The 16,328-nt window shown below is 36.0% G+C and overlaps 1 protein-coding gene across 4 annotated transcripts in view; it reads right to left on the minus strand.

Moving 5' to 3' along the window:
• Positions 1-16,328, minus strand: part of LOC123867889 (sushi, von Willebrand factor type A, EGF and pentraxin domain-containing protein 1) — a 110,788-nt gene that overhangs the window by 45,257 nt on the left and 49,203 nt on the right. For all 4 annotated transcript variants that reach the window (XR_006796531.1, XM_045910199.1, XM_045910201.1 and 1 more), the window contains exons 2-3: positions 11,576-11,657; positions 5,414-5,438 (exon numbers count right to left, since the gene is read on the minus strand). Coding sequence is in view for 3 of the 4 variants with exons in the window: in XM_045910199.1 (XP_045766155.1) it covers positions 5,414-5,438; positions 11,576-11,650 (100 nt within the window). In the remaining variant the exon portion in view is untranslated. The remainder of the gene's footprint in view (positions 1-5,413; positions 5,439-11,575; positions 11,658-16,328) is intronic.

Raw genomic sequence — 16,328 nt, forward strand, 5'->3', positions numbered from 1 at the left:
TAGCACTTAATAAAAACATCTTAGTAAGACATTATTTTATTTTGTGAAACATTTCTTAGTTCTTGTAATATTACGAATTTATTGATTTCAATATTTTACTTTGGAATAGGTCGTCATTTTTATGACTTCATTGACTTTCAAATTTTCTTTTTAAGATATCATAAAATCTCAGCATTCGATCTTCACTGAAGCTCTCCTTGAAAATGTATTAAACTGTATAAACCTTGCTGGCGTCAAAGTATTTAGGGTATCTACTTTCGAATAGTGTCAGCCATTGGGGTTATTGATGTAGTAGTATGATGAATTGCTAGGAGCAATATTGACAAGACACTCTTTCAATTTAAACTTAGAAAATGTTTGACTAAAAGCGAAACAATATTGTGATGTTTTTATCAGTTCTTTTCATCGTCCTTACTCAAAGCCATAGCAGACACTTCGCTTTTAGCATCGGCGAACGGCGATGTTGCATCGCGTTTTGACGATTTTCTGTTCAATCGATGTATTGAAATCGCGCATTCTAGCGATTATTTCGAATTTCGATGCTGTATCGCGTTTTGACGACTTTCTGCGTTCGATTTACTTTTTTTTCAATAGGGTGAACTTTTATAGAAGTATTTTATTATTATTTAGATACTACACTACCTTTGATACTTCCATCGAAGTGGTATAAACAAGTTTTAGATACTTCCTTTGAATGTAACTAAACAAGTCAACATTCTAGGCACTGAAGTACATTTTACGTCAGTATTAGATTTATAGCCTTAGTTAACTGCATGAACTGTCGCTCACAACGCATGTCCTGAATAAGGGCCGTCTCACATCTTATTATTGAATCAACTTCAACTCGACTCCATGTAGAAGCATTTTTTGCCACCTACGTATAGTAATATTTCCAGAACTTATTTATGGGTGACCTGATAAATGGAGGGAACGACAACACGTGTCGTAATCTCAGACCACCTTGGCGCTTCGGCTGCACCAGTTTCCACACATCACTCCATAGCTATGTGTTAGGGGGACTTACTCGTATGACTAAATAATATTGTCAAAATTCACAAGCTTTTGTACAGTAGATAATAAATAAATAATCACAGGCAAATCAGGCAAGCGCACAGATTAAAAATATCACAAAAGAACGTACCATAAATGGTTCAAACGTGTTAAATTCACTTTTTATGGACATGTGATATTTTCCTGGCAGTCGCACCCGTTGAATTTGAATACTATATGACATAATGGGTATTTTCCTTGATTTTGATATTAAAATTTCATGCAATACGTGACAGTGAAATACGTTCACGCTACGTGTTTGTCGCTACTCCTTTGATGTAAAGCAATCTTTAGTGTGTAAAGTTTGAGTCACACACAACACGTGGCGTGATGGAGATGAGACGAATTGTAAGTAGTTCCTAGTAGAAGAAATAGAAGAAATTGAATAAAGGCATTCATACGTTGAAACTAAAAATCTAGGTTACCAAAACAAGCTATGCATGCCCAGATGTGGAAGCTTGCACTTGAGACCCGTACCTCAACAGCTGAAGACAACACAAAACTACGAGGCGCGCATATCACCGAGCTTCTGTCGTCACCATTACACGCTGCATTGTGACTTACTTATGATACTAACACATGTTAGAAGTAAGTCACAATGCAGCGTGCATTGTGACTTACTTCTAACATGTGTTAGTATCATAAATTCAAAGATAATAAGAAACTTTAGATGAGCAAAGCTCATACAATTATGTTTTTTAAAAATGAAGAAAAATTCGTACGCTCATGTACATGAGATATAAGTGCGGGTGAGCACGGGTGTGCGGGGCATCTCCCCGCCTCATACCCCGATTGCCATCTCAATCTGTCGCGTGCTATACACGTACACAGATTACATAGGTACATATTGGCGCAGGGCTTGGGCCCGTTTTAACGTCTTCGACCTTCCTTCAAAAATGGCGGCCTGTTACCAGGATTTCATAAATTAATTATGCAAGTTTAAACGCGCGTTCAATGTAACGTCGTTCCTGCAGATGCCAACATGTCGCTCTGCCGTTACGCGTTGCGTTTGTCTTAGGCTTACCGCATGGGAGGCAATTTCCTTACATTAATTATGCGGCTGATGAAGATCCTCCAGACTGGCGACCCGCTCATTTATTTGCCCCGGCAGGCAGTCTGTCTACCGTTAACAAATATTAGTGCTTCTGTAGGTACCTATTCTGTCTAGTATTTGAGTACTAATATTTCGTTAGCAAGTCCGTCTCGTATAATATGGAAAATATTACAATGACACTTACAGTAGACCTAAACTATATAATCGACAAGGCAATCAGATTGGGAACGCCCCGCACAGTCTAATTTTTACGCAAAAAAGCGAGCTAGCTGAAGCAATTATTTTAGTCACATAGAAATTCATTGCACTAATGAATTTCAATCAACTGTTATTTTTAACTTCTATAATATCTTTAATTATATTTTAATTATACTAATACTTCTTAAGGATTATGAAAAGCTCCAAGAGAATATTAAAAAAAATTAATTCCACGCGGACGAAGTACCGGAAAAAGCTAATAATATATTATAGTACGTGTTGCAGCAATTCTATATAAGCTTACGAGAGATAGGTTTAAAATGAAACGTACTTGGACAGCTTTTAGCTTATGAAACCACTGTCTAAATTAATAAGTACATTTGAATGCAAACCGTGAAAATGGTGGATTCGTGTAGTTTCATTATGCTGATGTAGTTTGGAAAGTTGAATAAGGTTCGTAAGGGTGGATTCACTTAGCCATTTAATTATTTAAATGTTCTTCTACGAGTATCTCACGAAGTCTGTTTGGCGAGGTTTGTTGGTTTGTAAACATAATGGACATTGTTTTAGTAGACATAAACTCGGGTCACTGGTTTTCTCGCCAGAGGCCATTGTATAACTTTTCAAATAAACTACTCGTACGTTGCCGTAAATCTGTCACAATACGTATATTATGGGCCGGCAAATGTAGTGATTTTACAAATTCATATTTTGGTAAATTTACTTACCTAAACTTCGGTGCTTCATCGGTCATTTTCAAAAGTTAATGCTAGGCTCTTCATTGATAACGCTATATAGGTATACCTGCTGCAACTACCCTTGTGTATAAAGAACCTTCTAGTTATCAGTAGGTATGTAGGAAAAGCCAATCTTGGCTTGGCAACCCGCGTCTTAGCCCTTGCTCGTGGCTTTCTTTACTTTTAAGGGTTCCGTACCTCAAAAGGCAAAACGGAACCCTTACAGAATCACTTTGTTGTCTGTCTGTCTGTCTGTCCGTCGTGTCTGTCAAGAAACCTATACCGGGTACTTCGCGTTGACCTAGAATCATGAAATTTGGCAGGTGGGTAGGCCTTATAGCAAAGTCAAGGAATAAATCCGAAAACCGTGAATTTGTGGTTAGATCATAAAAATAAAAAAATGTGTTTAAATTTTCAAAGTAATGCCAAGTGGGGTATCATATGAAAGGGCTTTGTACATTCTAAAACAGATTTTTATTTATTTTTATGCATTTATATGCATATGTATTTTGATTTATCGTGTAAAATGTCGAAAAATTCCCGAGTACGGAACCCTAGGTGCGCGAGTCCGACTCGCACTTGGCCGGTTTTTCAGTCAAGCAGTAGATACACCTTTTGTAAAGACGGATATGAAAACATGTTTAAGATAGTACCTATAGCAGTTTGCAAGAAACCTCTTGCTATAACCGAAAAGCCACGAGAGAAGTAGTTAGTGAACAACACAGCGAACTTTCATAGAATTTAAAGGATATGGGATCTGGTACGTATCTGCCTAATTGGTATAGGTACACAGCGTTGTATACGCTAGTTTCCAAGTTAGCATACAAGTTAAATTAAGCATGGTAGTATCGGTTGCCTGCTACCGAAGGATAAACTTAGTCCGACCCAATTAGCCCTAAACTATCATCGAGGTATACAACTTTATAGTATTAGATATGTTTTAGTCTGGTCATACGCTCGTCCTGAAGCAAATAAATTGATTGTGATGTTTAAGATGGGAACCTTAATACCAGTTTTGAGATGTATTTACTTCAAATCAAAATAGAATTACAATCAACAAAAAAGTTTCAGCTACTCAAGGCGGTAACATAATATTTTTGCTTATAGTAAATTTATGTGTATATATATTATTATTATATTAGGTATATAGTTTTCAGTATTTCCATAATATTAATATTTTTTTATTAAAAAAAATATTGATTATTACAAGAAAGTTTATCTCTTGTAAGATGGTGAAGACTTCGAAGCAAGAAAGCTACTTAAAAATTAAAAACGTTGTTAAAGTATAATTTATTGCAAAAATATTACGAAAATGCTGTAAACTATAAAATCAGTGTGCCTATATACTTATCTAGTTATTTTGTTACATTTTTGAAAAAATTGCAACTGTTTTTTTTAATAATTACTTATTAGCTATAAACCCTTAACATGTCGTCACTTTGTATCTAATTTCTACGCATACCTAAACATGAATATGCAAGAAGCGGCGTATTGTAATTAACCAACATGAAGCACGAGCGACAACCATATTTCATGAATATAATAATGAAATACGGGGATCGCAATCATTTGTCTGGTATAATGTTATATGTGTAAATATTAACTAAGCTCATCTAAACGACGGTAGTAATCTGACTGTAGTGTTAGTTTTGGATATTAAGTTCCACATCTAATCAGATTAGTTTGACAACTTGAATAATAATATACTTCGCCTGTTGATTTCTGCTCTATATTCGGTGACTGGATTTCTGTAACATTTCATTTCATTCTGATCCAGTAAGAGAACCAACAGGGTCAAAGAATCCATACTAATATTGTAAATGTGAAAGTGTCTGTCTCTCTGTCTGCTAGCATTTCACAGCTCATCCGTTTAAGAAATTTTGACGTTTGAAACAAAGATGCTTGCATCCCTTGGACGGACAGGCTACATTTTGTCCCGAAAAATCAAAGATTTCCCATGGGATCTTCAAAACCTAATGGACAAAGTCACGGGCATCATATATTTGGTACAGAGACAGTTTGCATTACCTACAGAGATAGGTTATTTTTTATTCCGGGAAATAAACGGCTTCCTTGGGATTAAAAAAAATCCACGCGGATGAAGTCGCAATTATCATCCTGTAAAAAAATTAAAGTTATGTGCGTTTAAGCAATCAAGTATCACTTGGTGTAGGAAAACATTGTGATGAAACCATGTAGGTTTCTCCACAATGATTTTAAAGGTCTGTGAAATCTGCCAGTCCGCATTTGGCATGAGTGATGGATTATGCCCTAAATTCTTCTCATTTTGAGAGGAGATAAGTATTTAGTAGGGATGATTGTGTAAGTTTGTAATGTGTTTTTGTTATGTATTGTACAAAAAAAAACAGCTTACCATTTGGACACGTGAAGAGGTTGGTCTGCAAAAAAGAAAAACACATTAGTTTTAAGCATTTAAAATAGTAACACCATGCAAATTTGTAATATACACAAATTGCAATATACTCAATGGCTTAGACTGTACAATTTATCATTTTGGAAGAGAAACTTGTCATAAGCAATTAGGGGCGACGAAGCATCGTTTTCTCTTGAGACAATAAACAATATGAGTTCATATCGTATCAACAAATGACCATGACTTGCATTGCTATTGAGCGTTCTATTACCACTTCCAACCATTATTTCCAGGCTATTTGTGACTAATATACCCACGTTTCAATGCGGTACACCTACTTAATAGCGGAAACTTTTATAGTATTCAAAAGCTCGTCGAGAGTGTGCTAAGGAACTACATATTTGGTCTAGTTCCCCCTTCGCTATTTTACTGTCAGATTGCAAGGTATCGCAAAGATCTGCACCCCAACATAGTTGAAATTCCACGGACTCGTACGACGCGATTCGCTTCCTCGTTTCTAATACGCACTGCTGGAATATAGAATGCCCGAATGTTTCGTTTTCTGTGCCAATTTCAATATTGGACCGTTCAAAAAAAGAGTAAATAGGCATCTTCTAGGCAGGTGCGCTTCACCCTATGCTGCATGATCACCGTTCATTATGACATATTACAGTCAAACGCGTGCTTATTTAGACACAAGTGTAAATTAAAAATTTATAACACCCCCGACAAGTGAAGCTTACAGTAACTAGAAAAGAGCTGACAATTTTCAAACGACTGAACCGATTTTCTTGGATTATAGCTAAGAACACTCTCGATCAAGCCACCTTTCAAACAAAAAAACTAAATTAAAATCGGTTTATTAGAGCTACGATGCCACAGACAGATACACAGATACATACGTCAAACTTATAACACCCCTCTTTTTGGGTCGGGGTTTAAGAAATAAGAAGGAATTCAGACCTTCTGTTTTCCATTCTAAAATCGGTATGGAAGTCGTGATAGAAACATTTAGAGTATCTTGCCAAAGGGAAAGCGAGATCGAGGACACCGCTACCACCCGTGACCGCATTTTGATACCTAAATTTCAAACTAATAAAATGTTTTATGACTCGGAACAAAGTAATTGGACTAAACGTGTAATGGCATTGTTTTATGATGGCAGTGGAAATTGTAATTAATGTAAAGTTCTCGAGGCGACACTGGTTTTGAATTAAATTGATTTATTTTGATTGTATTTTGTTTTGTATCTTAATTGTTTCCAGATATTGCATGTTAGAAAGAATAACAACTACAGTGGCACGATCGCAATCAACTCTGAATGGTCGCTCGCTCACTATTGGCTATAATGCATTGTTGCAACAAGAATACCTTAAATTCAGCCAATCACAACAATTGCGATTGCAATAAAAATTGACGCAGGTTTTTCTGAATCGGCCTATCAAGATCATTTTCATACAATTATCTACATATTTTTTTACCTTTATATTTGTTTGAGAATAGTTACGAACGAAGAACGATGCAGTGTAAGATAGAAGCGAACCCTGAGCTAATCGGAAATTGAACCCGTAAGAATCACCCACATATGACTATAGCGCTCACTACAGCTACATAAGGGTTGTCGCCAACACTATGTAACAAGTGTAAATTAAAAATTTATAACACCCCCGACAAGTGAAGGGTTACAGTAACTAGAAAAGACCTGATAACTTTCAAACGGCTGAACCGATTTTTTTGGATTATAGCTAAGATCTGCTCTCGATCAAGCCACCTTTCAAACAAAAAAAACTAAATTAAAATCGGTTCATTAGTTTAGGAGCTACGATGCCACAGACAGATACACAGATATACAGAAACACAGATACACAGATATACACGTCAAACTTATAACACCCCTCTTTTTGGGTCGGGGGTTAAATAGGTAGATGGTTTAGACATACCTATTGCATACAGGATGTAGTAACCAGAACGCTAGCAAAAACGAAGACAGGTGATAGTACCGATAATTAGTGATAAAACTAATAAGACACAACAAAACAAAAACACAAAAAAAAAACAATAAAATCCTAGATTTTTTTAAAAGTTATATATTCCAAATAAAACATCTGACTGGCGCCAGAGGTCAACGAACGTTGCATAAGTAGGCCCCTTTTAGTCAATGCCGCGTTCTAAGTGGGGCATTGTCTCGAATTTTGCTCGCTATACATTGCGGGTTGAAAAATACAAATCACTAAAACTACAAAATAAGGCAATTTACTTATTAAGGTTATTGGCATTGGATCGTATAATAATAACGCCAAGTGTTTGCTAGCGTTCTGGTTGCACCCTGTATTTGTGCATTTATTTGAGTGGAGATGCCCATAATAAATGCAACACCGGATATGGCTTTTACCTAAATCAAACACAGTGTTGAAAGTTGCCACTGCGGACCAAACTCATTATTCAGGTTGAATTTAACAGGGCTCTCTCCGTCACTCGTTTCATACAATCGTAGTTCCAATTTCATTTGAATATTAAGCAACCAAAGTCCATGAAATTTTGCACACATATTCTAGAAACTAATATCTGTGTCTGTGGTGTTTTAGATTTTTCTAAAAATATGTAGTTTTAAAATTACAGGGGCTCAAAGATTTTATGAAAATTTTTAAGACCGCGTAACTTTGAAACCGAATATTTTAACAGAAATCTGGAAAACCACAGACATAGATATTAGTTTCTAGAATATGTCTGTAAAATTTCATGGACTTTGGTTGCTTAATATTCAAATGAAATTGGAACTACGATTGTATGAAGCGAGTGACGGAGAGAGCCCTGTTAACAAGTTATATTACGTAGTTGGCAATTTGCATCAGCCTCAGCAGGATGAAAGTTGTTTAGATTTCGATCTGTTTAGTTAGTTACCAACTCGTAACTCGCCTACTTGGGTCAAAGACCTTTATGAAAATCATTATCTATATACATATAATAAAATTGTAGAAAAGTGGTGTCTGTACAATGGAAATAAATAAAAAAAAGTAGCAGGGGTTGTTATTATATCGATACCGAACCCGAAATTGTAATTAATTTTTTTTTGTCTGTTTGTCTGTGTGTTTGTGCACGCTAATCTCAGAAACGGCTTATTCGATTTAGATACGGTTTTCACTAGTATATTGTAGTAAGCTTCACTTAGCATTTAGTGTTTATTTCATGTCAATCGGTTCATAAACAAAAAAGTTATGTCAATTTAAAGAATCACGGCGAACATTTTTAACGTACAGAGTATGTACTACACGCCTCGCGCCTGAGCGTCCGTGGCTATATAAAGCGCGGTCACTATTCCACGCGAACGAAGTCCCGGGCACAGCTAGTACTTATTAAATTAACAACAGGTATTTAGTATTCCCTTACTTATAACAACTTTAAAGCTTTTTTAAACTTCCTATAATAATCACACTTCACACTAATATTATAAAGGCGAAAGTTTGTATGTGTGTGTGTGTGTGTGTGTGTGTGTGTGTGTGTATGTTTGTTACTCCTTCACGCAAAAACTACTGGACGGATTTGGCTGAAATTCGGAATGGAGATAGATAATATCCTGGATTAGTACATAGGCTACTTTTTATCCCGGAAAACCAAAGAGGTCCCATGGGATTTCGAAAAACCTAAATCCACGCGGACGAAGTCGCGGGCATCAGCTAGTAACAACTAAAACTGTACAGGAATGATATTTTAGAAAAAACCCAGCCAAGTGCGAGGCAGACTCGCGCACCAAGGGTTCCGTACTCGGGTATTTTATCCTACATTTTGCATGTATTCTAATTTTCCCTTTTCATAAAGTTCAAGACGATTTCGTAACTGACTTGATCTTTTATAATTTATTATGAGTACGAATTTATTGTAGTTACGATACATTTTTAACATTTTGTCTATTTGTAGAATAGACTGTCTGCCTTAAATAAAACAAGAGCAAGTTTTTGGCTAATTCCCTGAAACGTACTTACGATAAATTAGGTGGTTTTAATTAAACGGGTAATACTAGTCTGGCCAAATTCTGGCAGTGAAACTGCAGTCGTGGACCCAATTTTTCATTATAATTATTCACGGAAAATAAAAGGTGGCTCATTGTTTTCTTACGTTTATTTGCTTTTATGTTTACGTGACAAAAAACCAGTGAAGTGCGAGTCAGACTTGCACGCGAAGTATTCAATAAGGTTACAGTTACTAGAAAAGAGCTGATAACTTTCAAACGGCTGAACCGATTTTTTTGGATTATAGCTAACAACACTCTCGATCAAGCCACCTATCAAACAAAAAAATCTAAATTAAAATCGGTTCATTAGTTTAGGAGCTACGATGCCACAGACAGTTACACAGATACACACGTCAAACTTATAACACCCCTCTTTTTGGGTCGGGGGTTAAAAAGGTCATTTTGTTTCTTTATCAATGCAATCGCATTGAAGTTCGCAACTGAAGAGAATGTAGGTAGGTACCTAACTACTACGGTATTCGAACAACGTAATATTTTTCAATTTAGTATGGCAACAGCTCCAACAGCTGCATCCATTGTAGCTCTATTGAATTACGTGTTTTACATTTTACATATCCGCAAAAGAGATTTATTCTCGCCGTGTGAAACAGATGTGATAATTAGTTTTCGTTTCACACAAGGTGACATTGGGCTATTCAAAATTAGGAGATAGAAATGATTTCACTTCCGATTTCATTCAAATAATTAAGTAATTAACTTACTGAAGTATTATACATGGATCAACCTATCACTAGCCCACTCAGCACGGATCTCTTCTTAGAATGAGGTTTTAGGCCTGTATCCGGACCGCAAACGGTTGAATCTTAGACCATTAAGTGTTTTTAACCCCCGACCAAAAAGAGGGGTGTTATAAGTTTGTCGTGTGTATCTGTGTATCTGTCTGTGGCATCGTAGCTCCTAAACTAATGAACCGATTTTAATTAAATTTTTTTTGTTTGATAAGTGGCTTAATCGAGAGTGTTCTTAGCTATAATCCAAGAAAATCGGTTGAGCGGTTTGAAAGTTATCAGCTCTTTTCTAGTTATTGTAACCGTCACATGTCGGGGGTGTTATAAATTTTTAATTTCACTTGTTAATAATATACCTATCTATGAATGAATGAATTAAAAAGTTGAACTTTTGGCACATTTGGCATTATAAATCATCATAATAATATGCGCTTTGGTTATTTGGTTACATTAAGTATATGCGCTATGGGCATTATAATCTTAATACCGTCGTCGGTGTAATTTTTCACATATTGTGATTTATTTAGTTAGTAATTACCTAAATGTAGCAAAAAAAAAACACGAATAGGCAGAATGAAATTTTTTTCTGGACCTCGATAAAACAATATTCGAACCACACTTAAAATTACTATCCGATCCCTGTTTTAGACCATAGTCTGCCATGCTGGCCCTGTACGGATTGGCCGAAAATATTAATTACAAACGAACCAAAACTTTTAATTTAATACATTACAGTGATGTTAGCATAACTTCTCAATAGCCTATTTCAGTTAAAACAAACTTTTACTCCACAAAAGCTACAAAGTTTAGTCTTCTAATGATAATTTTCATAGCTTTATTATTCAAAGTTATTCGAAGCGATTATGTGAATCGTAAATCTAATAACTTTTATCAGAAACTTTTTTACTTTTTTGGTATTTACTTCGGAGTCTGGTAATTAGTGATCTAAATTCCTTTTGTTACCATTGATTTATGGTATGATCTCTTTATTTATATTCCGAAATTCCACTATGACTTTTATGTACGGGACACTGGCTCTAATTTTTTTGAAAAAAAAAAAAAAAATAGGTATTCGAGCTACGAAGCTCCTTGGTAATTGACATGCATAAAACCAGTCAATTGCGACTCCCACATAAAGAGTAATTCCATACCATCGTACAAAATAAAAAATAGTCCATCGTTCATCGTTTCGATCGTTTTTAAATTCGACATCTTGGTTTTTTATTATAGGTAGGTGTTCAAGTGGCAATAGAAATACACTCTGAAAATTAAAACTCTCTCCCTCTTACGGTTTATGAGATACAGCCTGCAGACAGACAGACAGATAGATGAACGGACAGAGAGGCTTAGTAAAAGGCTCCCAATCCTTCCTTCGGGAACGGAAATTGGCGTGAAAACTCTTACCTCTGAGAAGGAAGGCGCGACGAGTGATAGGAGTACGACGACACTCAGTGCCGTCCGACACCTCCTTATCAGCATCGTAAATCTGAAACAAACGTAACACATTTGTAGGTATGCCGTCGGGAACGTGGTTAAACCTTACATTGAACACCAGCTTATTCCCGCGAATTTCAGCGTGATCCGTCCAGTACTTTGAGCTGTGCGTTGATAGATCAGTCAGTTAGTCAGTCAACTTTTCCTTTCATATATTTAAGACTAGAAGATGCCCGCGGCTTCGCCTGCGTGGATTTCGGTTTTTTTAAAATCCCGTAGGAACTCTTTGATTTTCCGGGATAAAAAGTAGCCTATGTGCTAATCCAAGATATTATCTATCTCCATTCCAAATTTCAGCCAAATCCATCCAGTACTTATTGCGTGAAAGAGTAACAAACATACACACACACACACACACATACAAACTTTTGCCTTTATAATATTATTATTACTAGTGTGATGATAGTGTGATGTGATGTGTAACCACAACTTAATCGGTCTCATCGATTTAGTAGATTTGGAGCAAATTGGCTGTGACAGACCGACAGACAGACTGATAGAGACACACGAATGAATCTTTAGGGTTTTATTTTTTCTTTCGGACGTACGAAACCCTAAAAAAACGTGAAATAAAATCCCTAAACTAAAATGTTTTTTTATTTAAATACGAAGTTAATTTAGGTAGGTAGGTACTGGAAGTCCAATTAACTTTGCGAAAAGTTGAGGCGACCAATTTATCTCAATACCGGGAAGAGACACTAGTGCTGGGTTTCCGGTTAACTAAACTAGCGGCACGCTATGATGGCCGGTTTGACGTTTGTCCGCTCATGAAGTTCCGTATTAATTGATAACGACTTTGAAGGAAATAATTGTATTACTTTATTGACGATAGTGATGTGCAGAGATTCATAAATTTTATCGAATGTAGTTTTAGGTTTAGGACTCAAAATTTATTTATTAAATTGATTTCTTAAATGTATACAAGTGTAGAAAAATCAGTTTGCACCATTTAAGGGGTGAATGTACTTGTGAATATGAACAATTTTCACTATGTGGACAAATCTCTGAAATCGCAAAAAAATATCAATAAATTTTTAAAAATGGAATCTAATACGATCGTCACATAGGATCGCTGGCTAGCACAACTACTACCTCCGGCAAACTCGCGTCAATGCTCAATGCAAAACAAAGCAGTTTCGAATTGACGTTGCTTCGAAAAGTATAAACTGTCAGTGCAATGCGATTGTGATATAGTTTTGACCTGGCTTTGGATTTCAAATATTGATACTGCATTACTGTTGACCCTTGCTCGTTAATTTGGACTCTGTTCAAGCCCTTTGTTGTGGATTTCGTCGATATGACCGAACGTACGCAGAGAACTGTTCTAAATAGTCAGACACGTGAGTTCGTAATACGCCTTCGTAACTATTTCGATCGTGAAGCTCAAAATGGAGGGCCAATTTTACCTATAACGTCAGTGGTTGAACGCGTAGCTGATGCGCTTAATATTGGACAACGAACTGTTAGACGGATAACTAAAAAAAAATATGGCGAGACTGGCACAGAAGAAAATAAACTTCACACACCAAAAAAGAGAAAACGAGCAAAACCAGTCGTAGGCATCGATAGCTTTGATGCCGATGCTATCCGAAGACATGTTTACGGCTACTATTTACAGAAGGAGTATCCAACAAGAAAAAAGTTGGTGCATTCACTGAAGGAAGCTGGATTATTCTTCGGTGGGGAAAGTTCTTTAACGAAGATTTTGAAGACCATTGGATTTCGATACAAAAAATGTAACAAACGCAAAATATTGATGGAAAGATTTGATATAGCGATGGCAAGGTATACTTTTTTACGGCAAGTGAAAGAAATCAAAAATTGGCAAAATGTTGTGTTCTTGGATGAAACATGGCTTAATGCTAACCATACTGTAGGCCGTTCTTGGAACGATGACACAGCAGCATCTACTTCCAAAGTTCCTGTAGGAAAAGGATCGCGACTTATAATTTGTCACGCCGGAACCATCAACGGGTTTGTCGAAGGTTCTCTCATGGCTTTTGCGTCAAAAACCACTGGAGACTATCATGAAGACATGAATGGAGAAAAGTTTACTGAATGGTTTACCTCAATGTTGTGTAGCCTCCCTGAACCATCTATTATAATTATGGACAACGCCCCATACCACTCGATGCAAATTGACAAGCCACCTGCCCAATCCCAAAAGAAAGCTGATATCGTCGCATGGCTTCGTAAAAATGGCGTAGATGCAAACATGAATATGTTAAAAGCGGAATTAGTACGTCTTTTAAAAGAAAACAAACCAACCAAGATCCGATACGTCATTGACGAAATAGCATTAGAACATGGGCACAGAGTTATACGGTTACCGCCTTACCATTGTGAGTATAATGCGATTGAGTTGGTGTGGGCTCAAATTAAGGGATATGCTGCAAGACACAATACAGAACCCCCATTTACCACAAAAAAAATGCTAAAATTATTAGAAGAAGCTTGTGAACATGTGACTAAAGGAGACTGGGAAAAGGTTGTGAATAGAACTGTTAAATTAATAAGGGAAGATTATGAAAGAGATGTGAAAATAGATAATATTATAGAAAACGAACATATAATTATTAATGTATGTGATGATAGCAGTGACGACAGTGAAAATAGTAGTATGGACGAATCTGATTAATTATGGCCTTTTGTGGCACCTTTTTTGGTATCTTTTGTATTCATATGTTTCTTGTGTGCATATAAAGTATGTATATTCATTTTCGTTCAAATATTCAGTTCGTTCAAATAAATTAAATAAACATATACATTTTTGTTTTATTAAACCTATTTAATCAGGTACAAAAACAAAACTTAATTGTTTTTTGTTCGAGAATAAATTGACATTCCACATCACTATTGTAATGTGTCAAACCGGCCATCATAGCGTGCCGCTAGTGTAATTAAGAAAATTCCTTCACATTATTTGTGTAGCTTGTTTTTCATCTTTGATATTTTATCTTTATTAGATTCGCTTACAATTTTATTAAAATATTTTAAACTAATAGAACACCTAGATTCTTTTTTAACCCCCGACCAAAAAAGAGGGGTGTTACAAGTTTGACATGTGTATCTGTGTCTGTGGCATCGTAGCTCCTAAACTAGTGAACCGATTCTAATTTAGTTTTTGTTGTTTGAAAGGTGGCTTGATCGAGAGTGTTCTTAGATATAATCCAAGAAAATCGGTTCAGCCGTTTGAAAGTTATCAGCTCTTTTCTAGTTATTTGTCGGGGGTGTTATAAATTTTTAATTTACACTTGTTACAAAAAACGCTTTGAAATTAGAGACAAGATATTTTAATTAACTTCTTTACAGTATAGATTCATCGAGTTTGTGATGTTGATCAAGGAGAAAATGTACCTATATTAAAATTATTGGATTTTTTGAAAAATATTCCCTACGTAATTAAAACAGAATAATTAATTATTATTTATATTTTAGACCGTCGCGTCTCGTCGCTCCTTTTATCTAAAATCTCTTGTTAAGTTGAAATATTTGGGTTTTTCCTTATGTTGGCAGAAAATTCGTCGAGAAACAGATTGTTTAAGGGTCCAATTGGTTTGCAAAATACACCTATATTAATCTTGGCAACCAACGATTTTATTAATGGCCCTTTTGGAACAATAGCCGCAGGGCTTTGGAGAAAATCGTACAGAACTTATGGTGCTGCAACCCGCCTGGAGACGCCGTCATACGCTAGTCGTATGATATTTTGAAGAAAGTAGGGAGGTATATCTCACCAAAAAAATATTGGATTATAGACCAGCTCTTCTATGGGCTACAATCACGCAAGTGCTGATGCACTATGCAGCCTAAGATGAAGCGCGTTTGCCTATAGAAGATGCATATTCACTCTTGAAGGTATCTATACTAAAATGTTGTTTTTTTTTAATTTCTAAGTACATTATTGGATCTTACAATAAAGATGATAAAACCAATAAGTTTCATTATAATTCATCAGTTTGACATGTTATGTCTATTATATTATGGTCTATGGTCATCTGTACAAATATACTCTCCACACGGCTGAATCAGCTGTAACGTTGAGATATGGCCTGTAGGTCGCCTCGTCGATCTGTGACGGAAAATAAAACATTTTCTAGCATTTCGTAGTCACGTACGTTGCTAATGGGCTTTTAAAGAAGCAGAATTCATTAGAAGGCTCGCTTAAATTGGTGCGAGGGCGGTTTCTTAATGTGCAATTTTGGTTGGACAGTTGCGTGCCGATTGCCTAGGGAATATTTAATTAAAAGTGGTCTTTTAAATGTTTCACAATCCTACTTATTCCTAATTATAATATTATAAACGCGAAAGTTTGTATGTATGGATGGATGTTTGTTACTCTTTCACGCGAAAACTACTGGACGGATTTGACTGGGAATGGAGATAGATTATACCCTGGATTAACACAGGCTACCTTTTTTCTGAAAAACCAATCAGTTCCCACGGGATTTTCAGAAACTTATATCCACGGGAACGAAGCCACGAACATCAGCTAGTTGAAGTATAATTTCTGTATTCACCAGTTTGTGGTTGTGGTATTTATCTCACGCATCGATTTATTTAATCTATCCTAATGTTGCTCAAGCCTACTATATACTGAGATTCTCTCAGCGTTGTCAATTGTAGACCAGTGGTGCAGGTACAAATGGATACATAAATTAAA

The sequence above is a fragment of the Maniola jurtina genome, chromosome 8, assembly GCF_905333055.1.
Source record: "Maniola jurtina chromosome 8, ilManJurt1.1, whole genome shotgun sequence".
NCBI lineage: Eukaryota > Metazoa > Arthropoda > Insecta > Lepidoptera > Nymphalidae > Maniola > Maniola jurtina.